This window comes from Aspergillus aculeatinus (assembly GCF_003184765.1).
Source record: "Aspergillus aculeatinus CBS 121060 unplaced genomic scaffold BO66scaffold_12, whole genome shotgun sequence".
Lineage (NCBI taxonomy): Eukaryota > Fungi > Ascomycota > Eurotiomycetes > Eurotiales > Aspergillaceae > Aspergillus > Aspergillus aculeatinus.
The window spans coordinates 429,931-456,950 of record NW_020291481.1 but is presented as its reverse complement, the minus strand read 5'-3'; the positions used below and the strand labels follow the sequence as shown (position 1 = coordinate 456,950).

The window sequence follows — 27,020 nt, the reverse complement described above, 5'->3', positions numbered from 1 at the left end:
CCACAACAGTGGTCCGAGCGATTATTGTTACCTGATTTTCCAGACTATTGATAAACAATACAGGCGAATTTCATGAAGCAAATCGACTCTTATAGTGAGTAAAGCTCTGTTCTCGCTAACAAATCTAAGAGAGAAACAATGAGAAACAGACTCATAACACAGAAACTAAGAAACAGATCATTACCCATAAGAATAGCACCACCGCACCTCAGGAGGCCTATACTATCCTTTCTTCATCCATCTCCACTTCATACCCCGACTTCTCCTCCACAAGTTTCCCGGGGAACCCCACGGCCCAAATGACCATCACGGACCACATCAAGACACTGTCAAAGACATACAGCGTCCACTCATGCGTTAGAATATACCCATGCATTCCCATGGCGTACTCGATGACACGAAAGATCGACCGGACCAGAATCAGCGCACTGACCGCATACAGCATATACATCAGGCGATCCAACGGGCGGCCGTACTGGCCCAGCCGGATCTGTTGCTGGCTGTGCTGCTGCTGCGCCTTCACCCGCCGGTGGAACACCAGCGCCACGACGATGAAGAACGAGAACATGATCACCTGGATCAGCAAGCCGACCACGGTGATCGCCTTGGCCGTCGTCTGGCCCGTCGACCGCACCATCAGCCCCACGCCGCTCCCCTGCACGATGAACGAGAGGATGTCACTGGCGACGAACAGCTTGGTGAGGTGCTTGGGCGGGATGAGCGAGACACTTTTGGCCTTGGGCTCGGTGGCGGCCGTGAGTCGCTGGGGAAGACTGCGGATGATGCGGCCGAGGGTCATGTAGACGGTTGCGGCGAACAGGACGGGGCCCAGCAGGATGAGCACGCTTTGGATCGCGTAGAGGCCGATCGAGGCCGTGTTGGAGTAGTTCAGGATCCGCACGATGTAGCCGACGATCTCGACTGTTGTGGGGGAAGCGTGTAAGCAACGGTTGTCATCGGAGGTTGTTGGATCGTATGGGATATGAGGGGGGTGGGAACTTACATATACCGCCGATGCTGAAGGAGATGTTGTACCATGCTCGAGTTTGGAAGAGCTTGAAGAACAGATAACAGGCCACCAGTCCAAACAGAACGGCGAAGATCGCGGCCGCGGGAATGGAAGGCAGGTATGTCCAGAGGTAATAGCCTCCTTCTAAGGGTTTGAGTTGTGCCATCTTGAGGGAAGGGGGGGGGCGGCTGATGCACACCCGGCTAACTATAGCGATCGGCTAGGTATGGTAGGTCCGAGTGATTGGGATGATAGAATTGGAGCATCTTGTCTCCTTTGCCGGCCATTGTGGTATATATATAGGGGACTGGAACCCCGCAAAAGCATTGCTGTTAATTTGGGCGCAAGTGGAAATTTCTGAGAGTTGAATACGCGTATAGAAAGGATGATAGAGTGGTTCGTCGGCCATTGAGCCTGGAGGAGACGGTTGGCTACCGATTATATTACCCGATCTGGTCTAAAATGATAGAGATGGTCTGTGCATACGCGTATTGCTCAAATAGGCAGGTCCCTGGAATGACTCGGGACCTCCAGGCTCGGACTCGGGATGCCCGTGCACAATCGCATCTTATTCTTTGCCCAGCTCAGCATCAAATTTCCTCTAGTAGGTCTCTACCTAATTTTCTGATGTGATAAAAATAGACCGCCTGCATCTTCATAGGTTCATTTCGGCTGCTGCCTGAGCCTCAACTTTTAAGCTTATCGGCAGACGTCGCCGGGTGCGATACTTTACCGTTGTTGGCCCACAACTCTTCCCCTCATGCCCACCCTTCCAATCATCCCCAGAGATACTGCATAGACAATCTGCCTATTCTGGATGATGTAAACCTGCGTCGGAAACATGACAGTCATGCCGCGTAGGACACACCGAAAATCGCGCAATGGCTGTCTTGAATGTAAAAGACGTCATATTAAAGTGAGTGCGAATCTCTTACAGAAACTTTCCACGGGCTTGCCACATCGGCTAAACGCTGCTCGTCTAGTGCGACGAGAAACATCCGCTCTGCGGCAACTGCCGCAGTTCGGAACGTGTCTGCGAATATGCGGATCGGTTCAGGAGCAGCACGACCAGATCCGAACGCAGTAATGCCTCGACTCCGACCAACGCCGGGCCAAGTCCAGGGGTTAATCCCTCGACACCACAGCCTCCTGGTGAGCAGCCTGCAGCAGGGCCGGTGACAACAACATGCTCTGAGGATCAGCCCGTCAACATGGTTCACGCCGAACTCCTCTTCAATCTCGTCACGGAGGCGATTCCCTCCCTCGGCGACATCGCCCTCTTCGGGAGCCTGTCCCCGGACCTCATGCGCGTCGGGATATCGACCCCTTACCTGATCAATGAACTGCTGGCCCTCAGCGCTCTGCACTCTAGTATAGTCCGGCCCGCTGAGCGCGAGCGGTACCGCCGCCACGCCGCCCAGCTCCAGACGCACGCGCTGGAGATCTTGGGGCAGGAGCGCCGGGACGTCACGCAGGAGACCTGTGTCCCGTTATTTATCTTCTCGTCCACGCTCGGCCTGCATATGCTCTGTGACACTGTGATCTACCGGGAGGAGTCCAGCTTCGATGCCTTCCTCGACCAATTCGTGCACTATCTTAAACTACACCGGGGCGTGCGGGTCATCACCTCGGAGGCGTGGGAGGCGTTGCGCGGGTCGATACTGCAGCCTGTGCTCCAGTACGGGCAGGAGAAGTTCGCGTGGGATGCGGACCTGGGGCCCGAGTGCCAGCGGATCATGGATCTGATCGAGGCGGCACGACTGGGCGAGAAGACCACCGCGGTCTATCGGCAGGCGGTGTGTGCGTTACAGGTCTCGATCCATGCGACGGGGGTGACAGACGCTGATCCGAGGGTCAAGTTCGTCGGCGGGATTACTGGGTGGCCCGTCATTGTGGGGGTGGAGTACATCGAGATGTTGGAGCTGCGCCGCCCAGAGGCACTGGTCATTTTGGCGTCCTACGGTGTGATTCTGCATCAGGCGCGGCATGTATGGGCGTTTGGCGATGGGGGTCGATTCCTGATTGAGACCATTCAGGCGCATCTAGGTTCCCAGTGGGAGACATGGCTGGAGTGGCCGAGTAGGGTACTAAGGGAGTCTGGGGGGTGAAAAGTACGATTTCTGCATTGTATATATGTCTAGTTGCCGTACCCCTTCTATGGTTGAGGAGGGACCAGGAGGTAATACCTCCCTCTTTTTGTTCGTGTTCATTTTTGATCGGGAGGATTCATTAGGTAGACCTGGGGTGGAAAGAAGGTACGTAGACTAGTCGCCAGCATAGTCTGTGATGAAGTGGTGACAAAAAAACAAACAATAAAAAAGAAAGTGGCGCTGCCCGGAATCGAACCGGGGCTGGCACGGCCACAACGTGACGTCATACCACTAGACCACAGCACCTGTTGTTGTGATAACGGGATCACTTTTATTCAATATATCCCTAAATTACTCGGAACCAAGAGCTCAACTCTCCCGCAATGTAGGTCATAAACCGGAAACACTAGTCATTATATACATCTAAGCTTCATCTTTTTATGGAAGGCTGTTTGGGTGGGCGCGCGTGCCCACTCGCTTACCGATTACGTTATATATAAAAGCTTAGTCGACTCATAACTGTGCATGTCTGAGCATGTAACATGATATATCAAGTAGTATATTCAGAAATTAGTCGATCATAATTTGAATTAGTAGTATCAAGGTTCCGAAATTGTGCTAGTGTACTATAGATTCCCAGCTACATGGTTACATGGGGACGATATTAGAGTCTGAAGTGCAGGATCTCGGCCAGCACTGGCCAACAGACCCCGGCCGGATGCGTCCAAGATAGCAATGATGCTTCATGATCCAGCACCTGCCAACAGCCCACTTCCGTATGCGTCGGAAATATAGATGATGCTTTGATTCATCACAACCAAGGCAGGATGCAACAATAATGCAGTAACCATGAACTCATGGGCTCCCTTCTTTATTCTCAGCTCGGCTTGATAGCTCTAAGAAGAGTTTCTATTCCCAGCGAGAATCAAGAGTTCCTTTTACTTTCGCCTACCTTTCTTCGCCTCATTCCTCTCTGTCTAGTCTTAACCTCGAGTTATTTACTCTTCAAATTATTATAATGTATAAGATATATATTCCGTTTATACTCGGGCTATCATTTCTTTCTTCAGCCCTCGCAGATCCTGTCTGCCTCTCTCCCTCGACTTCAGGAGGTATAGCTAATAAAAACGTCTGCTGCCCCAGTACCAGCAGCCAGGGAGAGGATCCGGTTGACGGTATCATCTACGAATATAAATGCAGTGCCTATGCAAAAAAAGATTATCTGTTAAAAACAACAGCCTCCAGCGCCCTAGACTGTGCCCGGCAGTGTGCTGCGCAAGCAACTACCACTGGCAGTCAATCCTGCCACGCCGCCAACTGGGGCCCGTTGAACAGCGAATGCCATCTATACGGTAGCGGATTCCAGCAGAAGGCCGATACCTCAGGCGACTGGATACTTCTAGTCCGCACTGATCGAGCAGCTCAGGATTGCCAGAGTCTTATTGATCAGGCAGTCGGAACGGAGAAGATGGATTGTCAGACCAAGTTAAACGACAAGGACTTGGAAAAGACCACAGCCGTGAATACGGAGAAGTCTGCCTGCACCAAGCAAGTCAACAATGAGAAGTCCGCTTGTACCAAGCAATCGAATGACAGAAAGAGTATTCTCGGCCGGAGACATTACACAGTCTAATATAATAAAAGTAAGTCTTGTTGCTGCACATCCTTCCTAATTTTTGTTGTTCAGCTGGTGTGCTAAGCTTGCCATGCTACAGAATATGACTATACCAAGAAGAAATTCACAAAAGTGAGTAATATCGCATCACCTCATCTATGTTACGAACTCTGCGCTCTGGATTCGACATGCCTCCATGCATATTGGCAAGCCAATCTAGTATGCCACAAGATCAACGAGAAGATTACCACAGCGGACCTCAAATCGATCGATGCTGGGCTGAATGCGCAGACTGCTATTTTTAAATAGGGAAATTGGTTACTTAACCCATCTTCTGGGGAGTTGACAGCCCGGGTTGGCTAGGGCTGTAAATAGTACGGCTTGTGCTTGAAGGGAGTCGTGAGTGTTCTACACTATTATAATGAATAAACATATCTTTATCATGTTTAGCATATGTTCTTGAAGAAGTACAATATAACCTTCTGATATCTGCCCTGGTATTCGCATTCGCGTAGGCATAGACTTTCTATCCAACTTTCGAAGGCATTGTCGATCAAGAACCAGTGTGGGGCAGGAGCTGCAGCTGCAGAATGAAGTAGGAAATACGAAGTCGTAGGTGGAAGTCACGTCATGAACGTCTCGACGGGCTGCGATAAAAAGTCTCAGCTTCTGACTGATGGAACAAAGAGCTTATAAAAAAGGATAACACACACCTATCCAGATACACCTCGGATGGTACGGCCTGCAGGATAATCGTGCATCAATAGTACAGACCGTAAGCGTACGACAACCCTCCACCTACAAGACCCCGATGGGCACAACTCATATAAACGTGACCTACGAAACTCGTTTTGATCGAAGCAAAGCTCACTGTTTCCGTTGTACCATAATGCACACATATGTGTTACCCGTCATTGCCCACATTGCCCATTTACTTCGTACATCAGATCAAATCCCCGGTGACAAACGCCGTCCCATTTCAATTCATTGCATTCTCGAACCCCCATCCTGTGTCCTAATCCAGCCAAATTGCATAAATGATGTCCCAGCCAAACCCCAAGAAAGAAGTAGTACAGGAAGCGAAAAAGTATGCAAAGTCGACAAGAGCAAGAGCTTAAGCGGGAAAGGTTTTTTTTTCGTAGGCCAGACACCGAGTTGAATGTAGAGGGAGAAAAAAAAAAGGAAATTCGCGAGGGAAACCATCAAGAGTCAGTTGAAGGACATCGGCAGATGCCGTGAACCATGAGAGGAGAAAAGAGCAAAGCATCAGAAACACAAAGAGCAAACGTTTTTTTTCCATTCAGTACATCGTGAGTGCAACCCCGCGGGGGAAATCAACCAAAGAAGCAACCAGCCAAGCTCTCGTGGAGAGTACAGATTACACACGTGAGGAGAACATAAAAGGGGAAATATGTGTTAACAGGTGGCATATAAGATGAGATATTTTCCTTACCGGGGTTTGCCGTACCCCAAGATTAATGGCAAAGAAAATAAAAAGCAAAGGGAAAAGCAAGGGGAAAGAGCCAATGTAGATTTGATCACCAGTTAAGATGTAACGCCATAATCCCTTTAGTGACCGTAATTGCCTCCCCAACCTCCACGTGTGTTGCCATAATAGTTAGCGAAGCCTGCGCCACCGTAGTTACCATAGCCAGTGGGTTGGTGGTGGGTCTGAGAACCGGCCGCCTGGTGACCGCCGAGACCACCCAAGCCGCCGCCGTACTGGGGGTTCAGGTGGGGGTAGCCACCAAAGCCCTGCTGACCCTGCTGACCCTGCAGCGGGGGAAGGCCACTCTGGGCCTGAGGCTGACCCGGGGCGCTGTTCGTGGCAGAACCGGGGCGGTTAGCCTGCGCAAGAGAGGGGCTGGGTCCAGCCGCCTTAGGAGTATCGAAGCTCTTTGTCTCCTCGGACGTCACAGGAGGCTGTTGGGTGATCGGCTGGTTCTGGCCGAAGCTGCCCTGGGATCGACCAAAGACGTCCGACATACCGGTTCCGAAAGCATTTGAACCCGCCGCAGCGGACTGCTGGCTCTCCGATGGCTGGGCAGATCCAGTACGACCGTAGACCGAGTCACGGCCAGGGATGGTTTGGTTGAAAGAAGCCGCCGTGGCGGGGGAGGAGGTGTGATCATAAGAGAAGGCGTGGGGTTGACCGTACATTCCACCCTTGCCACCATAGGGGCCATACTGGCTTCCGTAGCCGTACTGATTGCTGTGGGGCATGTAGTGGTCGTCGTATCTGCGAGCATCATCGTACATCGGACGGTTTCTGCCGTACTGGTTCATTCCACTCATGTACGAAGCATAGTGAGGGTTCGAGTAGTAGGGGTATCCGTATCCGTAGTTATGGGCACCCTGGCCTGGCATGTGCTGAGCCGTTGGTGTCTGAGTAGCGCCCGGAAGGGTTGGGTTGGGGGTGGTGTGACCGCTGTTGGGGGCCTCGACATGACCGTAGCGACTGGGGGGTTGGGTGGTAGGGACGTGCGGCTGCACTTCGGCGCCAGAGACCCCAAATCCTGCTCTCTGGGCAGCCACAGTGGCATCCTGAGACTGACCGTAGGAGCCGTAGTAGTTGTAAGGAAGACGCTGGTCAACGGCATAGAATGGCGAGTACTCGCTGCCGGTAGTGGCAGTTGGCTGAATAGGAGCTTGGTTGGCGAACGGCTCCTGAACTTGAGGTTGGGGCTGCGAAACCTGCTGGGTGAAGGGATCATAGGGCTTGTGGGCATCAGTGTAGCGAGAGAAGTCGGCAAACGAGTTGTCGGCAGCAGACACCTGGGGCACAGGAGGAAGTCCCGGAGCCGGGCGGGCAACTGCAGGGGTTTCGGTAGGAGCCTGGGCCTGGGTGGAAGGAGGCAAAGAGGCGCGAGGAGCGACGGGAGAATGTTGAGGAGGTTGAGCACGGGTTTCCGCATCTTCCCTGTTCTCATCGATGTCAACGTCAACAGCATCGCCATTCAGTCCCATGCTGCCAAACTGGACCGCCGCGCGGTCCACGGCGTGGTTGCCTGGCATAACCACGGCCTCCTGCTGTTCCATAACACGACGCTGGGTGCCTGGAGTGCGAGTGCTGTGCTTCAGAGCACTACTGGGGTGGATGCTGGCCGGAACACGGGTGGGAGTTGCAGCAACCGGAGCATTGGCAGCAGACTCAAGAGTGCTGCCCACAGTGCTAGCTGCGGTAGCGGTCGGGGCGGGAGGAGAGACGTCGGGGATCTGGGCGAGGTTGTTCCTGGTCAGATCGTCCTTGGGAGCGGGCACTTCGGGTGCAGGAGGGCTGACGGTGGTTGGTTCTTCGGTAGACAGAGTCTGAGGGATGACAGGCTCGGGAGCTTTCTGTGCAGGCACTGGAACAGGGAGGGGAACAGGGACAGGAACAGGAGCCTGAGCGGGAACCGGTGCAGGCACAGGAGCCGGTGCAGGAGCCGAAACAGGAGCAGGAGCCGGCGCAGGAGTAGGCTCAGCTGGTTTCTGCTCCTCCACTGGTGCAGCAGCAGGCTTCTCGGGGGCCTGAACAGGAGCGGGAGCAACAGGCTTCTTCGGCTGGGGTGGCGGCGTGGGCTTAGCAAACAAGCTGGCCCATCCCGTCTTCGCTCCTCCGGGGACCACACTGGGCTTAGGAACGTCCTGGGCGTTGTCTTTCGGGGCATCGGCGGGTTCGGAGGTTGCTGCAGGTTCAGCATCGACAGTGTTCTCAGTCTTGGTGTTTGCGGTGGGCTCGGGAGCAGCAGTAGCAGGGGTATCGGTCACGTTGGTAGCGACAGCTGGCTTCTCAGTACGGGCGCCATTGGTGTGTACAGCAGCCCTGCCACCGCGACCACCACGGCCCCGATCTCCACGAGCACGGCCCCGGCCTTCAAACCCACCGCGTCCACGGCCCCCGCGGACAGAGGGGATGACTGACTCGGTCGGGGTGCTCTGTACCTCCTTGGGCTTAGGACGGCTGCGGTCTGTGGTCTTCTTCTTTACCTCACCCCACTGAGAGACATTGCCTGGGTAGAGACACGAACCAATGTCAGTGGCTGACCGAAAGCGAGTAGCGAGGCATTGGAATACGGGGAAAAGAGCAGACCTTCACTAATGCGATCAATTGCTGCCTCCAGGTCACCATCAGCATCCTCGAGAGCGAAGATGAGATCCTCATCGGTCCAATCGCTGAACAATTCCTTCAGCATGGGCAGGGTGTCGGAGTACTTCTTCTTCATCTGGCCGATTTCTCCTTCATCTTCGAATGTGGCGGGTGCGCCCTCTGAGTTGTCTGCCTTTGTGGATCTGCTACCACCGCGACCACCTCTGGAGCTATAGCCGCCACGACCGCCACGGGCAGATACTCTGCCACGAGAGGCAGAAGGCCTTGATTGAATTTCAGACATATCGTGTAGTTGTTATTTGTGAATCTCCCGTATCGAGAGATGGTAAAGGGAGGAAGAAAGAGAATGGAGAGTGACCCAAGGTAGTTGAAGGGGAGAAAACAAGGTGCGGCTAGTGGGAAGAAAAAGCGGGTAAAAGGTCGTAATTTAGTGTACGGTAGCAATGATGGAGATGCAGCCTCACGAGAGAGGTCAGCAGCACCCAAGAACCACTAAGAAGGCACACAAGGGCCAATAGAGTCGGGGAGTTCTTGAGAGATTCGAGGAAGGGGAGCTGGAGAAGTTTAGAAAAGGAAAAAAAAAAGAATACGAGAGGCTGGAGAGAACAAAGTTGACACACACCAAAGGAAATAAATTCTTTGGAAGAGAAAGAGAAGAGAGAGAAAGAGAGGGAAAAATAGGTGGGCAAAGTTGAAGGGGGAAAGAGTACAGGTAGGTTGGTAGGTAGGAGGTGCAGAAAGTTTAGCTTAGCAGATCGAGTTCATGGAATTGGATGGGGGAGGGAGTGTGCTGAGGGCGGAAGACAAGACGAAACAGAGCTGGAACAGTTAAATGACAGTACACGCAGATTCATCGGGCGCAGCCCAGGAAAATACAGCTTTATCATTGGCTAATGATCTTACTATACTTCCTCCATACTGTACGAAGTGGTTCCTTACCGTACCTATCAGCAGCCCTGCTGTAATGATGAATTATGTCGGGGTACCTAGTAGTTAGTTAAGCTTGTCACTATGTAAACTATGTAAACTACCTAGCCTACCTCTGTGAATTTCGTCATCCATTATAACTTAGTGAAGTTACTCGAGTACTCGTACTTGATAACTAAGGTGGGGGCATTATTGACAACTACAGTTTATTAATTCACAATCTGTGAGACAACTCAATCCGTCTTACATTGATCCGAGGCATGAATATAATCCTTCTTAGCTCAATGGCCTATTGGTTTTACATCTCAGCCATGATACCTCAGTACTACCTGTACATTTCTTTCTGTAATCTTACACCATCGGTCCTTCCATGGGGCGAATTGCGTGGTGAGGTGGCAGCAGCCCTCGCTCACCGCCCGTCAGTTTGGGTCGAATGATCGTTTGCCATGAGTAACCGCCCGCCCATATGATCTGTGCCTCATTTTGACTAGCCCATAATATGGTGCCCGTCATGTTGGCCCATCGTCACTGCAACGCATCTCCTCGGCCGTTCTGGGTCTAAGCATAGAACACTGCTGCTGACTCTTGTCCGTTGCGTCGCTTTTGACCAATCTTGCTTAATCGAGTCACAAATTCTTCTCCAGTCAGCCGTCATTACGCCATGAAAGGCACGCCAAGTTTAAATTACGCTCCCTGGCTTAAGAACCTTCATCCCCCATTGCCCCGGACTCCTCGGCAGTCGCAACAACTCCTCAATGCCCTTACATCCTCCTTTCGGCGTCAACTCGATCGCGAATATCCTGCCGCCCGTACCCCTACTCTCGACAAAGATGAAGTCTCCGAGGACCATCCGCCGAAGAATCCCGAGTCTTCCAGCTATGCGACGGACAAACATCTCCAATCAATCTTAGACAATCCGCTGTTCCGAGTACAACCCCGCAAGGAGGTCAGGGTCAAGGACCCGAGCCAGGACGCCAGACTGGCAAAAGAACCCATGGTGGTATTCGAAGAGTTGGCCGCCGCAGGCAATGTCACTTCCTCTGCTTTGAGCAATTGTCTGGTGTCTCAGTTACTCCTACTGAGTGGCAAGAAGTCGGGCGATGACTTTGTCAAGGCAATGAGGGATTCCAGGACTGCATCAAGAATTGCCAGTTGGTGGTCTGCCTCCGATCCGCAGTCTAGACGATTGTTGTTCCTGCCGCAAATAACACCTCTCATTACCAAGTTTCTGGTTGCTGAAAATATGCAAAACGTAGCTTCAACTTGGTTAAAGTTGCTAGCACAGCAAGACGCCCTTGGAGGTGAAACGTTCCGACTCAAGAAGAAAGACGCGCGGATCTGGTTCGGTGGGCTTCTGAATGACCTCGTGCTTGCTGAGGCTCGGTACGGGGGTGGAATAGAGTCCGCAATGCGACTGTACGTTTCCGCCGGTAGCATCACTACTCTTGATCAGACTTCGATAATAGACGACGAGTTCTGGAGGGCAACCCTCCTTTCTGCTGGGGGCCATCTCGGCCAACAAATCATACAGAATGAACCGGAACATGCCGGTGGCGTGGAGCCAAACCTCTATGAGAACTATGTACACATCATCAACACCGTGGCTGCCAATTCGTTGCTTCATGCCTGTGTGTGTATGCATCATCCCACGCAGCCGGATGGCAGGCCCTACGTTCTCTATGTCCAAGCACTCCCACAGGATCGGACCGCATCATGGTCCAAGGTGAGACGAGAGCATTTCATGCGTGCTGGCTTCACAGCCCTTCGCATCCTGCTTGATCAAAATAGGACTGTGCATGCTGCTTGGCTGGCAAAGTATATGCAGAAGACGATATCACAGCATCTCGATCCCGAGGAAGTACAATCAGCTCAATTTGAGTTGGCACGCCTCGAGCCCGCTTGATGGCTTTCTGCACAAAAAAGCTAGACACGCTGTCCGAGGAGAATTCGCACGTCTTGCGCCGATGCAAACACATAGGTGCAAGGTTAAGCTGGTAGTAATTTCGGCTTTCGATAATAGATCATGAGGATCCATTCGATTACATCTATGTCCTTACGTCCTTGCTCACGATCACACGAAATCAGCGCACCTACTCCGTTCACCAATGGCTCAGCCCTTTGAAAGAGCGAACCAATTCTAGTTCTGCTTTGTCTATGGAGAGTGCGCTGCATCAGTCTCGTGCAGCTAACTACTGAATACTACCTAGTCGTTATCGCCAAGGCTTATTAATATTCCGTGATCCAAGCCGCTGAATCATGTTCATTGGTTCCCCCAACTCTTTCGATCGGACATGTGCTGATGCTGAGCTCCTCAGCTCAAGTTCCAGGCCCAGTCAACCTTCAGAGCCTCGGAATGCGGGCAACCGAGATTGAGTCTCCGTGTGGAACGGGGAAGCGTCGCTTGTTGTTCTGGCAAACGTCACCGCGCAACCTCACCTCACTCTCTCTGATCTATTGATTATCAATCGCAATATTCTTTCTCTGCCTACAATCGATCCTTTCCCATATTTCAGATCAAATTATTCTGCATATCTTGGGTACTATATCAGGTAGGCCCATCACTACCACACCTCAGCTGTTTCCTTGTCGCACGCTTAGCTATGGCTTCCGAACGGACCATCAACTCCAAAACTCCTACGCCTTATGGTATGTCTGCATATTCGCAGCTGGGCTGTGGGTCTCTGTTTGATAACACAGCGATTTGTTGACTCAAATTGACCAATATTTGCTCCTGCATTGACGTCATTACCCCAGAATCGACCAGGACCGTGGAAGCTGGTGCGAAGAAACCCTCCATCGACGATGCCCCACTCCTAGCGGAGCGCAACGGAACCTTTAAGGAGGTTATGAATGAGAGACAGTCTAACGATGAAAGTAATTCCGGTACACATGGAAAAGCTGGCGATGGGATGAACTTCTCCCGCGAAACGCAACAAAGTGATCAGACTACTAAAACTACAACAGCATCGGCTGATCTGAGCGATGAGAGACAATCCGAGCAGCGGAGTACTGGTGCAAAGTTTGAAAAGCGTGAACATGCACCAAGCTCGATGCAAGCTGATACTGTTAAATCAAGCTCCGAGCATGCACCAGAGCATACGTCCAAGAAACAGAAGACGAAGGAACAGCATGTCGCTGTCAAGGACGAACTGTCGGCTCCTTCGGTTACAAAATCGAGTCAGCCTGCTAACGACCCTAAGACCTCAGCAGGTCGGCCCAAGAAGAGAAAGGACGCGCCGAACAGGGATATTCCCACGGATGGCATTGGCAGCCGAACGCGGAGTCGTACCAAGATTGCTTCTTAATCAAACCTACCACTATCAGGAACTGATCTTGCGGTCATAAGGGAAAGTCTTCTTTAGTCACACGGCGATGATCGTGCTGGACATTGACCAGTCTTGATTCTGCTACTTGTGTTCCTGCGTGAAATTCTGTGCCCGAAGTGTATGTCGACATGGTCAATGTTAAGCAATAATCAACCTTAACAGATTATGCGATCGGCTAGGGTATCGTTTCCAAGAGCACCATAATCATTGCGCTAGATCATTGAACAGCATCCATATTCAGGTAGCAATGATCCTTGGTCATTTCATTAGACGGTATCATTGCTACACTACTTCCGCAAACTGCATATCCAATACTCAAGTATCGGCATTTCAAACCGTACGTTGTCCCGGCTCTGCGCAAGTGGGTGACTACGGAGTACACTTGTCATCATAGCAGAGCTGATTTGCTAGACTAGATGCACAAAGCCCCATTATAACACTATTGGGGTCATTGGATCAGGCCCATCGAATCCAGTCCAATGATAGCGTGTCTCATCTGCTAATCGCCGACATCGGCTTGATCGTCGCTGAGTCACATCCCGGAACGGAACAACACTCTTCGACCCCGCCATCACCGTAGGGGGCAAGTGTGTGTCATAGGCCTGGTAGCTATAAACTTATTTTCTTTTGCTGGAAAGTCTAGAAATTATTCCTTAACTCCTTAACTTCAATTGCGTGCAACTTCCAAGAACAAATCAAAAAATCATCATGCCGTCCAACAAGATCTGGCTGCGCGCTGAAACCAAGCCCGCTGAGGCTCGTTCCGCCTGTAAGTACAACGCTATCTTGCAGTTAGACTCAATTGGCGAAAGCTGCACTCGATTTACTTTCATATGCCTCGTCACCTCCTCATACTAATCTTGTATAGTGACTCCCACCACTTGCAAGGCTCTCATCGACGCCGGATATGAGGTGACTGTTGAGCGCTCTACTCAGCGCATCTTCGATGGTAAGTTTAAATCACGTACTTGTAATGAACTTTGGGGGACTCAGTTTCTAATTGATTACTTGCTCTTTCAGATGAGGAATTTGCCAAGGTATGCAAGTCTGATTACACTGTTCTCATTGCGACGCGAATCTCACACCTGTCTGATAAAGGTCGGAGCGCCTCTTGTCGAGGAGGGTTCATGGGTTAAGGATGCTCCTAAGGACGCCTACGTCCTGGGTCTCAAGGAGCTGCCTGAAGATGATTTTCCTCTTGAGCACGTTCACATCTCTTTCGCACACTGCTACAAGCAGCAGGGTGGCTGGGAGAAGGTTTTGAGCCGGTGGCCCCGGGGTGGTGGTGTCCTGCTGGACCTCGAGTTCCTCCAGGATGAATCCGGACGCAGAGTAGCTGGTATGATTCCATGATTGACTTCGTGGTTATTGCAGCTGACTGATAATGTTGTGTGACAGCTTTTGGATGGTCTGCTGGTTATGCTGGTGAGTATATCCATGGTTGGAATTCGCCTCGGGCTTCTTAACTAATATATCTATACAGGTTCCGCTTTGGCCGTCAAGAACTGGGCATGGCAATTGACTCACCCTGAGGGCGAGCCCCTGCCTGGAGAGGAACCCTATGCCAACCAGGATCTTCTGATCAAGTCTGTCAAGGAGTCTTTGGAAGCTGGAAAGAAGCAGTCCGGCCGCTCCCCTAAGGTGCTTGTGATTGGAGCTGTGAGTATTGAACCCGATTTGGTCACAAAGGAGACATCTGACAATATATAGCTTGGTCGTTGTGGTAACGGCGCCGTGCAGCTGGCTAAGGATGTTGGTATCCCTGAGTCTGACATCATCCAGTGGGATATGGCGGAGACCAAGAAGGGTATGCTGCGCTCGAACAAAACCCTTGATCAGCCACTAACACCTCATAGGTGGTCCTTTCAAGGAAATCATTGAAGACGCAGACATCTTCGTCAACTGCATTTACCTATCTTCTCCCATCCCTCCGTTAGTTCTCCCATGTATCCACGAACTACCTTTCTTCTGAAGGCTAATGACGAATCTAGTTTCGTTACACCTGAAAGTCTCGCCACACCCAACCGCCGCTTGTCGGTCATCTGCGACGTGAGCGCTGATACGTAAGTTTGATTCTCGCTTGTCTTATTAAAAGGCTCCAGCTAACATAAGCATTGCAAAGCACGAACCCCCACAACCCTATCCCCGTGTACAACATCACAACTACCTTTGACAAGCCTACGGTACCTGTCACCCTGCCGGCTGGCACGCAGGGTCCTCCCTTGAGTGTGATCAGTATCGACCACCTGCCATCTCTCCTGCCCCGTGAGAGTTCCGAGCAATTTAGCCAGGCTCTGCTTCCCAGCTTGCTCCAGCTCAAGGACCGGGAGAATGCCCGCGTCTGGAAGCAGGCCGAGGATCTCTTCCAGGAGAAGGTCGCTACCTTGCCTGAATCCTTCCGCGCGTAGATATACCTTTGTGTGATTTTTGCCGACTTTTCTTTTGAAAGTCATTCTGTACAAATCTTCTTGGATACCTGTCATGATGCCTTTGCTGGACTTTTTTACGGTTGTTTTGCATGTCATGGATTGTCGTCTGGTTTACGTCATGCCATAAAATTAGACAGGTCTAAAAGCAATTTAAACCACTTGCTCGTTTTTTGAATATTCTGATTCTAGAACCATCTTACCGTGCCATATATATGGGAGACGCTTTGGCACTGGATGTTACTAGGAGACCGGGTGGCCTGAGGCCAAAAGTTAGTTGGATCTGCTGATTCAAGTGTCAAACAACACTCTCCACTTCAATTTCCAAGCCTTGTCCATGGAGTCGGGCCGCATGCACCAGATATTCTCATTTTTACAGTTTTTGAAGGGGAAAGGGTAAATGATCGATTCGCTTATAAGTTCAAATAACCCGTCTAATCGGGATCATGACCGTACAGTGGAAGCAGCAAGGGATCTGCACATTATCAGCAGATGTTCTTCCTTCAAGGCTTTTCGCCTTGTCCAGCCGGCTAGGGGGCCACATAACCCATTAATTTGCCTCACATTCAATACTGCTCTCACCACTGACGAGCCAGAATTAAAAGGGCGATGAGCTCTGGATACCATTTGTGGGGAAATCAGATTGCGTCGGGCAACATTGGGGGTCCACGAGGAATACGGGGCGCTCGGCGCTGAAGAACCTCCGAGATAACCCAGCAAGAGGATCAATGCTTTATTGCTTTTGCCGCCTCCTGCCTGCACCGGGACAACCTGCATTGCAGCATTTGTACTGAGATGAGCATACCGAATGACTACTTGTGCTATTATGCAGTGTAGTCAATTGATTACAGTACACTAGACTCGGTCTGGGTGAGATTGTCACTCTGATTGACGCCCCCTCCCCCCCCTCTCCCTAAACCTTACCCCATTTTCTCTCCACATCCCTCGGTCTATGAGGGCAAGACAGCTGACGATTAGTATTCCACTAGAGCTTCCGTGAAGCGAATCGTACTCCATCCCCGAGCCCCCCGAGCAGTGCCAGCCCGCTTGTACATATACGTGCCTAGTTGGAAAGTCGAAGGAAAACTCAATAAGACTCGTCTTGGCGTGACAATCCGTCTGCCTGTGTTCACTCGATTGTCCACCCTCCGTGGCACATTTGTCCCATGGAGCGGCTATAGCATCGACCTCGATAGTCTGCACATATATCGCAATCCAGTCTGGCCCAGCCTGTACCTACTCCACCTCACTCAAGAGAGCGATGCAGGAGAAGTCAACCACAGTCGCCGCATATGCGGCTGGGGCATCTCTTGCGGCCGTCGCCCTGTTCTACGTTTTCGGACCCAATTACACGATCGATGGAGATGAGTCAAGCGACAGCGGTCGCAAGAAGAGTATTGTTGGGTTGTCGAATCCTGCCAATGACTGCTTCATCAATTCCGTGCTGCAGGCCCTTGCCGGCCTCGGGGAGCTGCGAGTTTACCTGATCAGAGAACTGCATCGACGGGAGTTGGATGGTCTCGAGATCTACAGTCTCCTCCCACCATTAGACGAGATCCCACGCGATGGGAAACCGGACAAAATACGAGAATTGCAGCAAGGGACCATCACTAGGGCGCTCAAGGAGATGCTGGATCGCCTGAATGAGCGTCCTATATACAAGAAAACGATATCTGCGCGACCATTCATTCAGTCACTCGAGTACGCTTACCGGACACGAATTAGTCGGAGTCAACAGGACGCGCAGGAATTCCTCCAAATTGTAGCCGAGAGGCTCTGTGACGAATACCACGCAGGAGTCAAGGCCCGACTGCGAGCGAAAGGCATAGGCGAGCCTAACCAGGTCGCTGACTCGGATAATGAGCTTCCAGCGAAAAGCCCAACGGACATCGAAGTGCGCATCGATGACGGATCCCCAAATGGTCTCCCAGCAATCATTGATACTAAGCTCAAGGAGATTGAGAATGAACACAGCTTTCCTTTCGAGGGAAAGCTCGAATCTCAAATTGAATGCCAATTTTGTCATTACAAATACAAGCCGAACCAGACATCGTTCGTCAATTTGACGCTGCAGGTCCCTCAGAAGAGCTCAACTACACTCAGCGCCTGTTTCGATGGTCTACTCAAGACAGAGTATATCGACGACTTCAAGTGTGACCGGTGCCGACTGCAGCATGCTTTAGATATCAAAAAGCATGATCTGACCACGGCTCGCTCGGGTGAGGAGAGAAGAACACTCGAGATGGAGATTGAGCGCATACAGACCGCCATCTCCACAGATCCCGAAGGTAGCTTAGAAGGGGTCAGTCTGCCCCCTTCAGAGCTGGCTCCAAAGCGAAAGATCGCACGACATATGCGGATCGTCGCATTTCCCAAGATTATTGCCATTCATCTTTCCCGCTCCATCTTTGATCAGAGCAGTTCATCCAAGAATGCTGCGAAGGTGTCTTTCCCTGAACGTCTTCCTCTAGGCGGTATCTTGAGTCAGAAATGGTACCGACTGCTGGCGATTGTCAGCCACAAAGGTAGTCATAACAGTGGACACTACGAGTCTTTCCGCCGTAACCATCTTTATGCCCCCTTTTCGACCCCCGATGCATTCAGCTCCTACGCGCAGAGTCGAGCAACCAGTGAGAATCCTTCTGAGGCACCAAGTCCAAGGCTCGGAGCTCGTCAGTCTTCCGGGCGTGAGCCCTCTGCGCTCAGTATCTCGACACCTTCAGAACCACCGAGTCACTCGTCGCAATCTTCCCCAGCTCCTTCCCGCTCCACCTCAAGCAAAGAGTCTAAAGCATCGTCCCAATCGAACACCCCCTTATCGCCGACTACTCGTCCTACTACATCGAGCTCGAGGCTTTCTTTCCAGAGCAACCGTTCTCGCTCAACAACATCCAAGCAAAACCTGTCGCCTGTTTCTGATCCACTCAGTCCAGCGAATGATGGTGGACGCTGGAGCAAGACCTTCTCGAGAACGTCTCTCACCAGTGATCTAGGCACGCAGCCAACAACACATACGGCAGAGACCTCAGTAGCTTCCAGCTTCCGGCACCGCCGTCGTCGCAAGCAAAATGATAGATGGTGGCGCATCTCCGACGAGAAGGTCAAGGAATGTAAAACATCGGATGTTCTGGGCATGCAGAAAGAGGTATATCTCTTGTTCTATGAGTTGGAAAGGCCAAATACTAGTGCATAGCTTGGGTGCAACGAAGATACATAGAGAATAAAGGTCTCGCAGGTGTACATATTGGACATATCCATAGAAAGATGGATACCAGTTTGGAATAGTAGTACCACAGGGGATGATGGTCATAATCGGGTACATGATCTATTGGACCAGAGCCCATAACGAGAGTATAGGGTACTTTCTTGATGTCTAAATAAGAACTCATTGAATGGCCTTGTACGTGGTATCTTTGTTGGAATGATTCACTCACCTCCCCCCCCCCAGAGTCAAACAATTACTTAGTCATCCATACCGCGACCGCATTCCGCCCAATTACAAGCTATGATTGGCGCCGGCGGGCATGGCAGCTTGCCCTGCTTTAAGGCGGGTGGATCCGAGAATTCAAGTCCTGGACTTACCGGGTAAAGTGCATGGAAGGTTGTCGGGAAGTCCAGGTCTTGTTGTGATTATTTATTATTATCTTTTTTTAAAAATAATAATAATAGGAATTGTGGTTTGACCTGTTCCAGTCAGGCAACACTAACACAACACTCACAACACACCCCCATCGCTAACTAACTTGCTTCCCACTTCCTCCCGTCCATCACATAACGTTCGGAGAACACACATAACTTACCTACATTAGCGAAATCCAAACCCTGAAGTAGGTCGCTACAAAACAAATACGCAACTGCGCTCAAATTTCATCCCTGACGTTCTGCATTAGTCAAAAAAGAGGAACAAACAGAATTTCTCTTCCTTTTTTTTTCTCTTCTCAATTTACCATGCCTCCCAAACGCGCAACCCGCGGAGCCGCCGCCTCCACCGACGGTCGCAAAGCGACAACCGCATCCTCCAAAGCTACCGCCCCTACGAAAACCCAGAAAAAGACAGAGTCCAAAGCAACTACTAAGGCGGCGGCTGCTCCAAAAACTACTACTGCGCCTGCCAGCCGGAAACGAAAGGCTGCTGAGTCTGACGATGAGGCTTCCGCTCCTGTCGCGCGCGTCCAGAAGAAACAGAAGGAAGGTGAGTGAGAACTAAACATTCCCCAGGTCATCAAACACTATCATCGCGCGCGCGCACACACGCCTTCGCGCGGACGATTGTCGCTGCGCCCGATCATCCTAGCTGACATGAGGGCCTTTCCTCCATGATAGAAGCGCCTGCTCCGGTCATCAACCACCCTCCCACAAAACGACTAGACGTCTACGTCTTCGGAACGAATTGCTACGGTGAGCTCGGTCTCGGGGACGCGACCAAGAAATCGGAAATCCCGGGCCCCGTCCTCAACCCCAAGCTCGCCGCAGACACCGTCGGTGTTGTCTACTTGGCTGTGGGAGGTGTCCACTCGGCGGCTCTGACGCATGATAACAAGATTCTCACCTGGGGTGTCAACGATGAGGGAACCCTTGGGCGTGATACCAAGGAAGAGAAGAAGGAGGTCGACGAGACCAACGGCGTTAACGGGGATGACAAGGAGGACAAGTCGGATTCCGACTCGGACGATGACGAGGTCGACCTGAACATGAAGGAGGCCACGCCCATGGCGGTCGACTCGGCTCATTTCCCCAAGGGCACTGTCTTCACGCAACTGGCAGCCACTGACAGCGCAACGTTTGCTCTCACCCAGGAAGGAAAGGTTTATGGTTGGGGTACTTTCAGAGTAGGTTCTTCTTCGAAGTCTCTTGGGGGAAATCAGTACAACTTGCATTTTTTCCATACTTACAATTTCCTAGGGAAGCAACGGTGTCATCGGATTTTCCCCTGACACCAAGTTCCAGCGCACGCCGATCCTGATTCCCGGACTCGAGAAAGTGACCGAACTTGCTGCCGGTGCACAACATCTCATGGCGCTCACTTCCAGCGGCCAAGTCTTCACCTGGGGATGCGAGGAACAGAACCAGCTGGGACGGAGAATCTCCGGCCGCCTGCACGGCAAGTTGGAGAGTCTCGTTCCCGGCAAGTGTGCCTTGCCCTCAGGAGTTGTCAGCATCGGCACCGGCTCGTACCACTCCTTCGCTGTCCGCAAAAACGGCCATGTGCACGCTTGGGGCTCGAACAACTTTGGACAGACTGCTGTTCCTATGAGTGCGGGCCAGAGCGATGCTGTGGTTCTCTACCCCACTGAGGTCAAGTCCTTCCGCGAGTTCAACAAGATCGTCAGCATCTGTGGTGGAAAGGACCACAGCATCGCCGTCACGGAAGATGGCAAGTGCCTGACCTGGGGTCGCGTCGACAACAAGGCCCTTGGTCTGGCCCTGGCCGATATGCCTGCGGATGATCTGGTGCACGATGAGCATGACCGGCCTCGTATCCTGACCAAGGCCACGCCGTTGGTCGATATCAAGGATGAGCACATCGTCTTCGCCACTGCCTCCAGTGATCATTCTTTCGCTATCACCAAGGATGGTAAGGCGTACAGCTGGGGCTTCAACGTCCAACGCCAGGCCGGACACCGTGAGCTTGACGAAGTCGAGCGACCAACTCTGCTCCAGAACAAGCATGTCAACGGCAAGAAGCTGGTCGGTGCCTCGGCCGGTGGACAGTTCAGTATGCTAGTTGGCGAAGCTTCACCGCAGCAGGTGAACGGCGAGCAGGCATGAAAGTAGTAGCTATGTAAATTTGGCGGGTGTTCATGTTATCGTTTTCTAGATGGACTGGCTTTTGAAGAGCTTGTATTGCTAACAATGTGATGTCGCGATAATGGGAATCTTTTTTTTTTATTTCAGTTGAATACAATCTGATCTTGCTGAGAGTCGTTGCTTCTCTGGTTTTTTTTTTTCTTCTTAAAACCATACATGTCTTCTGTGCCTTGAGAGTGAACATCCTCGCTATGCTGCTCTAGTACCTGATCACCCCAAGCCCAGGTCCATAGATAGAGAAGCCGTTCCTCGGGAGTCGGCAGTCTCCCCGACTTATGGCTAAACCCGGGGCCGTCGAGGTGGTTCTCCACTACCGCCTGGCCCTTTACTTGCTTATTTCTCCGTATATCGCTGGTTTCGAGCAGATCAGCTGGACTGGGGTAAACGCAGTCTAGGCCCTTGGGGAGAGGGGGCAGAAATAGAACGAATTGATTGGAAAATGTCAGCACCTCATGGCCGGAGGAATTCTCCCCGTCAATTTTTCCGATGGATAATAGATGGAAGCACGAAAGAATTACGGAGAGCCCGGGGAAGGAATAGAATGATATACCCGATTTACGGAGGGATTGGGGGGGGAGAGCTATAGCCGGTGTTGTGTTGCTGGAGGACACGGCAGTATGGTTCAGCTTGTATGCAGTCAAAGTAGTTAGAGGGCATGAGGATGAGCAGTCCTTCAAGAAGGGCTCAGGGTCGGAACAACAACCATATCATCATTGCGAAGTGCAAGCAAGCAGAAACCAACCGGTCGAGGGGAAGAAATCACCTCGTAGACCAGCTGCAGGCTCGACAGCCTGGAGGCAAGTGGAACAAGCCGGGCCGGGATGATGTCAAGGGAGGGACGCGGGGATTCCCGGGAAGCCGGCTGCGGCCTGAGACATGAGGCAGGAATGGAGACCTGCAGGCCGCAGCGCGCGTCATCGGCGGCTTCAGAATGGAAGCATCATCCATCAAGTTCATCATCCATCGGACCTCAATTGTCCGGTTTACGTTTCAATTATGAGTAACCTGACTTCACTTACCATACTTTAGGGGCTGTTTCGATCCCTTTCTTCGACCTCAAGCTCTTCTTTCTGTGACCTTCTTCGTCTGGTTCTTGCTCGACTACAAGCCAACAAACAGCATTGAGCACTGATTTCATACTGAACACATCATTCCCCACCAGCCGGTGAGTTCTTCGAGCACTGCGAATCTGTGCCCCTCCATGACACACTTCGTCACTACGTACTGCCCCTCTCTTTCTTTTGCCCACCCACCCACCCTTTTCCCTTGCACTGCATCCTCCCTTCCCCACCCCCTCCTCTCACATCGTCCTCTCAGAGTGGTTTCTCCCTAGCAACCTTGTACTCTCACCCGTTGCCCCTCCCTGCCCGATTTAAATCTCCAGCTCCGTATTCGTCGCTCGGTAAAGGCCTGTTAGTCCAAAGCTATTCCCATCATAATTTATTTCAACCTTCTTTCCTCTCCTCTCTTCCTCTTCTTCCTCTTCTCTTTTCTCTTCTCTTCTTCTTCTCCCCATCCAATCTTCATCTCTCTATCTCTCCATTACTCATCACCTTAACTAGTAAACCATCAGACTTCAAAACGATCACAATGGGTGTCCTTGAGAAGCTTTCCCGCAAGTCCGGTGTCATCGTCGGTGATGACGTCCTCCGTCTCTTCGAGTACGCTCAGGAGAAGGGCTTTGCTCTCCCCGCCATTGTAAGTATTGCAGGCCAGAACTGGCCTTCCCAAAGCTTCAAAGCAGCTCAAAGCTAACCCACGTCTACCATTGTAGAACGTGACCTCCTCTTCCACCGTCGTCGCTGTCCTCGAGGCTGCCCGTGACCAGCAGTGCCCCGTTGTCCTGCAGGTCTCCCAGGGTGGTGCTGCCTACTTCGCTGGCAAGGTATGTATTTCATGAGTCCTGTGCATCGTCCAGACGGGCAATGGCTGACTGTGTAATCCAGGGTGTCAGCAACGACGGCCAGAAGGCCTCCATTGCCGGTGGTATCGCCGCTGCTCACTACATCCGCAGCATTGCTCCCGCCTACGGCGTCCCCGTTGTCCTCCACACCGACCACTGCGCCAAGAAGCTCCTTCCCTGGCTCGACGGTCTCCTCGATGAGGACGAGCGCTACTTCAAGCTCCACGGCGAGCCCCTCTTCTCCAGCCACATGATCGATCTGTCCGAGGAGCCCGTTGAGGAGAACATTGAGACCACCGCCAAGTACCTTAAGCGTGCTGCCCCCATGAAGCAGTGGCTCGAGATGGTAAGCATTGTGTGAACTCCCGTGTCACTTCATTCAATCTAACATAATTGCTTCAGGAAATCGGTATCACCGGTGGTGAGGAGGACGGTGTCAACAACGAGGACGTTGACAACAACTCCCTCTACACCCAGCCCGAGGACATCCTCGCCATCCACAACGCTCTCGCCCCCATCAGCCCCTACTTCTCCATTGCCGCTGGTTTCGGCAATGTTCACGGTGTCTACAAGCCCGGCAACGTCCGTCTCCACCCCGAGCTCCTCGAGAAGCACCAGGCCTACGTCAAGGAGAAGACTGGCTCCAAGAAGGACAAGCCCGTTTTCTTCGTCTTCCACGGTGGCTCCGGTTCCTCCAAGGAGGAGTACAAGCAGGCCATCAGCTACGGTGTTGTCAAGGTCAACCTCGACACCGATATGCAGTACGCCTACCTCACCGGTATCCGTGACTACGTCCTGAACAAGAAGGACTACCTCATGAGCACCGTCGGTAACCCCGATGGCGAGGACAAGCCCAACAAGAAGTTCTTCGACCCCCGCGTCTGGGTCCGCGAGGGTGAGAAGACCATGAGCAAGCGTGTCCAGGTCGCTCTGGAGGACTTCAACACTGCTGGTCAGCTGTAAACGAAAAGAAGCTTATTAATGTTTCTCTGATGTGATGTGTTTTCGGATTTGACGAAACCAGATACCAAGTACATAAATTCAAAACAATTTCTTCATTAATTCTTCGGATGGGGAGGGGAGGTGTTTGAGTGAGCGTAATATGGATTTGTGATTTGTTGTTGATGGGTTGATGTGCGCGGGGTTGGAGTTGATGATGTATGTAGTCGAGCTTCTTGACTTGTGAAGTAGGCTGAAAGAATCACTTTCCGATGGCTGATTGCAGGGCGTGTATAAATCTGTCATGATTCATCTCTCCTATTCATGAATGGATGTTGACTCAACCATCTCAGATATCCTCGCAAGCCCTGGTGTTGCATAACTGAATCAAGTTCAGTTAGTTATAGTCTGCTTTCCTCCCTCCGCGTTCCTGACTCTCGAGTGGTTGTACGAACAGCCCTTCAGCATACTCGATTGAACGCATGGCCGGTAGAGGTGCTGGAAAGTACGGATTGATCAGTCAAACCAATTGACTTTTTCTGCTCCAATATGAACCGTGGATATATCGGCGATGTTGACAAGGTTGAATGTTGACGTCAAATTCTTCCAGACAATTGATCGTGTTAATCAGGGCGTATAGCCCCCCGTACCTGAGCCTGTGACATGTCTCGCTCGCATGGCTTAGATGGTAAAGCGCAGCACTAGTAATGCTGAGATCCTCGGTTCGAGTCCGTGTGTGAGCAGTTGTATTCATTTTTGCCAGTTGTCTTTTTGCTTCCAGTCGGGTTGAAAGCTGTACCGTACTCGGGGTCTCTCTCTCTCTCTCTCTCTCTCTCTGATTGTCTTGATGCATATCTATCTAATTAATGCTAATTGACCTGTCTACTTTCTTGCTGCCGGAAGGTAGCGTGATCGGCTCGGAGAGGGGTGTCAGAATCCTGGAGCAGGCTATCGAGATTGAGATATGTTTGACATGTATATGTATTCTATGGGTCAATCGGGAACGAAAATATACACGGTGGTGAATCTGAGACGCCGGGATATTCTCCCTGTACGCCACAGTGTTTTGCTGTTGTGGGTCCCGCCATGCAAAGACAATCCGACGAAGTATATCCTCTGGTCTACCACGACTCAAAGCATCGTGGTAAACTCCATGCAGTTCAATTCGTTCCCGTCCCGACAAGCCCGATGGGATTCTTGTTGAATTCTATGCCCCCGGCTTAGCTGGATGGGTAAGTAGACGCTTCTCAGCGGCACAATGGATCAGAGCGCATTTGTTTCCAGAAGCGCGCCCTATGACAGCTTCCCCATCTACAACATCTTCAGGCGGGTAGTATCAGGCTCGTCTGAAGTGGATAACAAGATGAGGCTGGGCAAGCTGGTCGTCATACCTCAACCTGCCTCAGGCATGGGGTGAATCTCGTGTTTTCCCGAGTGATATACCATGTATGGCCGCCGGCGCAGGACTCCCTCGACACCAAACCGGAATGCAGGGTACACGGAGGTTGACACTGTAGTATCCTGAGCGTGAGTCACTAGAGTTGGTGTGGATTGTGAAGCTCATTGTGCTGGGAGGGAGGGAACGCCGGCGATAGTGTCGTGTGTTCTTCAGTGTTGGTGGTGATTCTGGTTATACTCGGTCTGTAAGGCGCCGTGGCTGTGCCTGGATTGTGTACCTATGGGATATACCGATGGTGAGCCGGGTTCTTTGTCTGCACCCGGTCTTTCGTGTGCAAGTCGCGGTACTGACTCGTCTCGCTTGCCGCATCTCATTTGTGATATCTAGGGCACCGCTCCTATGTAGGCGGCGCGATGGGGGTCTTTGGCCAGCCTCCATGCACCAAACGGCCATAACAGACTATCTCGTCCCTGTGTCTGCTGTGTGTATTCATAACGGGCTCCACTGTGATAAGAAATTTGGGGTCTCATATGGCAAGCAGCACAATGCCCGGGAATAAATAATGTCAAACAACAATGGAGTTGCGGTGAGTTAAGCCATTGAGGCACTGGTACATTCCCAGTGTACGAGGAACGTCTATCAGCCTGTACCTGGCCGTCAGTCCGGGAGAATATCAAAACCATAACAAGTCCCATCTGACTACCCATGTAGTATGGATGATGCTCCTATGCACGATGAGGTCATTTGTTCCAGTTAGTGATCGGTCTTCTAGAATGAATTTAGAGCATCAATACAAAGTTTAAGAACAAGATCAGCCAATCAGCTCGCATGGCTTAGATGGTAAAGCGCAGCACTAGTAATGCTGAGATCCTCGGTTCGAGTCCGAGTGTGAGCATCGTCTTCTTTTTTTGCTCTCGTATCAAACTCATCTACCTTTCTATCATGATGAATGATTTGCCCGACGGTCTCACTTGCGCTGTTAGCGCTATGCATGCCTAAGACAATCCCGTCATCACCCATGGATACTTACTCCACACGTCCTCACGCGATGATGAGATCGGCCTGTTGTCTTCTGCCATAAGCGCCCAGCATCGCGGCAGCCAACCGTTCTTAGCACACAGGCCTACGTTTAAATTTAGAAACAAGCAACTCCCTCCGTGCCGTGTAGATAGCGGGTACGCATGTTGAACCCTTGGATCAGCATGGCCGCCGCCGTGCCGTTCCCTGCCAAAGAAAGCAGACGTGCTCACATTGCAGTATTTGTCCCGTGCGGAGAAGATTTGCTGCCTCTCACTCAATTCCAGTTCAGGGAAGCTCCAAGCTCAGGGCATGAAGAGTGTAATGGCCTGTAAGTAACTTAGTCGAGGTGCAGATGCAAACGACACGTGCCTCTCTGCAAGTCGGGTGAGGTCACCGGGATGCGAACAACTGCGTGACAACCTATGTTCCCTCCAATGATCTCGTACAGACCGCAGATATGACCCAAAT

The 27,020-nt window shown here is 51.7% G+C and overlaps 9 protein-coding genes and 3 non-coding genes across 12 annotated transcripts; 9 read left to right on the top strand and 3 right to left on the bottom strand.

The window, feature by feature from the left end:
• Window positions 1-160: 160 nt before the first annotated feature.
• Window positions 161-1,466, bottom strand: BO66DRAFT_369718 (RTA1 domain-containing protein). The gene is made up of 2 exons (XM_025645383.1): window positions 1,004-1,466; window positions 161-921 (listed from the first exon to the last, which is right to left on the bottom strand). Exons 1-2 carry the CDS (start codon window positions 1,173-1,175, stop codon window positions 218-220), a joined length of 876 nt encoding a protein of 291 aa, XP_025506219.1. The 5' UTR covers window positions 1,176-1,466; the 3' UTR covers window positions 161-217.
• Window positions 1,467-1,592: 126 nt separating this feature from the next.
• Window positions 1,593-3,303, top strand: BO66DRAFT_369717 (Zn(II)2Cys6 transcription factor domain-containing protein). The gene is made up of 2 exons (XM_025645382.1): window positions 1,593-1,925; window positions 1,993-3,303. The coding sequence occupies exons 1-2, from the start codon at window positions 1,851-1,853 to the stop codon at window positions 3,115-3,117; spliced, it is 1,200 nt and encodes a 399-aa protein (XP_025506218.1). The 5' UTR covers window positions 1,593-1,850; the 3' UTR covers window positions 3,118-3,303.
• A 31-nt stretch (window positions 3,304-3,334) lies between these two features.
• On the bottom strand, window positions 3,335-3,405 carry BO66DRAFT_t93. The gene has a single exon. It is a non-coding gene; the product is annotated as a tRNA-His (tRNA).
• Window positions 3,406-3,834: 429 nt separating this feature from the next.
• Window positions 3,835-5,077, top strand: BO66DRAFT_447114 (uncharacterized protein; the record flags this gene model as incomplete). Its single annotated transcript, XM_025651695.1, has 4 exons — window positions 3,835-3,875; window positions 4,243-4,700; window positions 4,815-4,846; window positions 5,024-5,077. 4 exons carry the CDS (start codon window positions 3,835-3,837, stop codon window positions 5,075-5,077), a joined length of 585 nt encoding a protein of 194 aa, XP_025506217.1.
• Window positions 5,078-5,827: 750 nt separating this feature from the next.
• On the bottom strand, window positions 5,828-9,485 carry BO66DRAFT_390100 (putative RNAPII degradation factor Def1). The gene is made up of 2 exons (XM_025646931.1): window positions 8,787-9,485; window positions 5,828-8,706 (listed from the first exon to the last, which is right to left on the bottom strand). Exons 1-2 carry the CDS (start codon window positions 9,085-9,087, stop codon window positions 6,284-6,286), a joined length of 2,724 nt encoding a protein of 907 aa, XP_025506216.1. The 5' UTR covers window positions 9,088-9,485; the 3' UTR covers window positions 5,828-6,283.
• A 788-nt stretch (window positions 9,486-10,273) lies between these two features.
• BO66DRAFT_34784 (uncharacterized protein) lies at window positions 10,274-11,983 on the top strand. The gene has a single exon (XM_025644633.1). It carries the CDS (start codon window positions 10,393-10,395, stop codon window positions 11,632-11,634), a length of 1,242 nt encoding a protein of 413 aa, XP_025506215.1. The 5' UTR covers window positions 10,274-10,392; the 3' UTR covers window positions 11,635-11,983.
• On the top strand, window positions 11,984-13,170 carry BO66DRAFT_34866 (uncharacterized protein). Its single transcript, XM_025644660.1, has 2 exons — window positions 11,984-12,377; window positions 12,486-13,170. Exons 1-2 carry the CDS (start codon window positions 12,332-12,334, stop codon window positions 13,034-13,036), a joined length of 597 nt encoding a protein of 198 aa, XP_025506214.1. The 5' UTR covers window positions 11,984-12,331; the 3' UTR covers window positions 13,037-13,170.
• Window positions 13,171-13,765: 595 nt separating this feature from the next.
• BO66DRAFT_409712 (bifunctional saccharopine dehydrogenase/ubiquitin carboxyl-terminal hydrolase) lies at window positions 13,766-18,676 on the top strand (the record flags this gene model as incomplete). Its single annotated transcript, XM_025649200.1, has 10 exons — window positions 13,766-13,826; window positions 13,926-14,006; window positions 14,163-14,396; window positions 14,456-14,482; window positions 14,541-14,716; window positions 14,768-14,864; window positions 14,914-14,989; window positions 15,049-15,120; window positions 15,180-15,461; window positions 16,741-18,676. The coding sequence occupies 10 exons, from the start codon at window positions 13,766-13,768 to the stop codon at window positions 18,674-18,676; spliced, it is 3,042 nt and encodes a 1,013-aa protein (XP_025506213.1).
• Window positions 18,677-19,109: 433 nt separating this feature from the next.
• On the top strand, window positions 19,110-21,458 carry BO66DRAFT_34665 (RCC1 domain-containing protein). The gene is made up of 4 exons (XM_025644586.1): window positions 19,110-19,310; window positions 19,374-19,675; window positions 19,810-20,312; window positions 20,386-21,458. The coding sequence occupies exons 2-4, from the start codon at window positions 19,432-19,434 to the stop codon at window positions 21,250-21,252; spliced, it is 1,614 nt and encodes a 537-aa protein (XP_025506212.1). The 5' UTR covers window positions 19,110-19,310; window positions 19,374-19,431; the 3' UTR covers window positions 21,253-21,458.
• A 962-nt stretch (window positions 21,459-22,420) lies between these two features.
• Window positions 22,421-24,504, top strand: BO66DRAFT_390097 (fructose-bisphosphate aldolase FBA1). Its single transcript, XM_025646930.1, has 4 exons — window positions 22,421-22,989; window positions 23,066-23,176; window positions 23,238-23,540; window positions 23,597-24,504. Exons 1-4 carry the CDS (start codon window positions 22,882-22,884, stop codon window positions 24,155-24,157), a joined length of 1,083 nt encoding a protein of 360 aa, XP_025506211.1. The 5' UTR covers window positions 22,421-22,881; the 3' UTR covers window positions 24,158-24,504.
• Window positions 24,505-24,803: 299 nt separating this feature from the next.
• On the top strand, window positions 24,804-24,876 carry BO66DRAFT_t97. The gene has a single exon. It is a non-coding gene; the product is annotated as a tRNA-Thr (tRNA).
• A 1,478-nt stretch (window positions 24,877-26,354) lies between these two features.
• BO66DRAFT_t98 lies at window positions 26,355-26,427 on the top strand. The gene has a single exon. It is a non-coding gene; the product is annotated as a tRNA-Thr (tRNA).
• Window positions 26,428-27,020: the final 593 nt, after the last annotated feature.

Coding starts and splice junctions, on each gene's coding strand:
- BO66DRAFT_369718 (XM_025645383.1), bottom strand. CDS start 1,175: ATGGCACAACTCAAACCCTTAGAAGGAGGCTATTACCTCTGGACATAC. Junction 922..1,003: donor CTTCAGCATCGGCGGTATAT/GTAAGTTCCCAC, acceptor CCCCCACAACAG/TCGAGATCGTCGGCTACATC.
- BO66DRAFT_369717 (XM_025645382.1), top strand. CDS start 1,851: ATGACAGTCATGCCGCGTAGGACACACCGAAAATCGCGCAATGGCTGT. Junction 1,926..1,992: donor GTAAAAGACGTCATATTAAA/GTGAGTGCGAAT, acceptor CTGCTCGTCTAG/TGCGACGAGAAACATCCGCT.
- BO66DRAFT_390100 (XM_025646931.1), bottom strand. CDS start 9,087: ATGTCTGAAATTCAATCAAGGCCTTCTGCCTCTCGTGGCAGAGTATCT. Junction 8,707..8,786: donor AATTGATCGCATTAGTGAAG/GTCTGCTCTTTT, acceptor GTCTCTACCCAG/GCAATGTCTCTCAGTGGGGT.
- BO66DRAFT_34784 (XM_025644633.1), top strand. CDS start 10,393: ATGAAAGGCACGCCAAGTTTAAATTACGCTCCCTGGCTTAAGAACCTT.
- BO66DRAFT_34866 (XM_025644660.1), top strand. CDS start 12,332: ATGGCTTCCGAACGGACCATCAACTCCAAAACTCCTACGCCTTATG. Junction 12,378..12,485: donor CAAAACTCCTACGCCTTATG/GTATGTCTGCAT, acceptor TCATTACCCCAG/AATCGACCAGGACCGTGGAA.
- BO66DRAFT_34665 (XM_025644586.1), top strand. CDS start 19,432: ATGCCTCCCAAACGCGCAACCCGCGGAGCCGCCGCCTCCACCGACGGT. Junction 19,676..19,809: donor CCAGAAGAAACAGAAGGAAG/GTGAGTGAGAAC, acceptor CCATGATAGAAG/CGCCTGCTCCGGTCATCAAC. Junction 20,313..20,385: donor ATGGTTGGGGTACTTTCAGA/GTAGGTTCTTCT, acceptor ACAATTTCCTAG/GGAAGCAACGGTGTCATCGG.
- BO66DRAFT_390097 (XM_025646930.1), top strand. CDS start 22,882: ATGGGTGTCCTTGAGAAGCTTTCCCGCAAGTCCGGTGTCATCGTCGGT. Junction 23,177..23,237: donor CTGCCTACTTCGCTGGCAAG/GTATGTATTTCA, acceptor TGTGTAATCCAG/GGTGTCAGCAACGACGGCCA. Junction 23,541..23,596: donor TGAAGCAGTGGCTCGAGATG/GTAAGCATTGTG, acceptor TAATTGCTTCAG/GAAATCGGTATCACCGGTGG.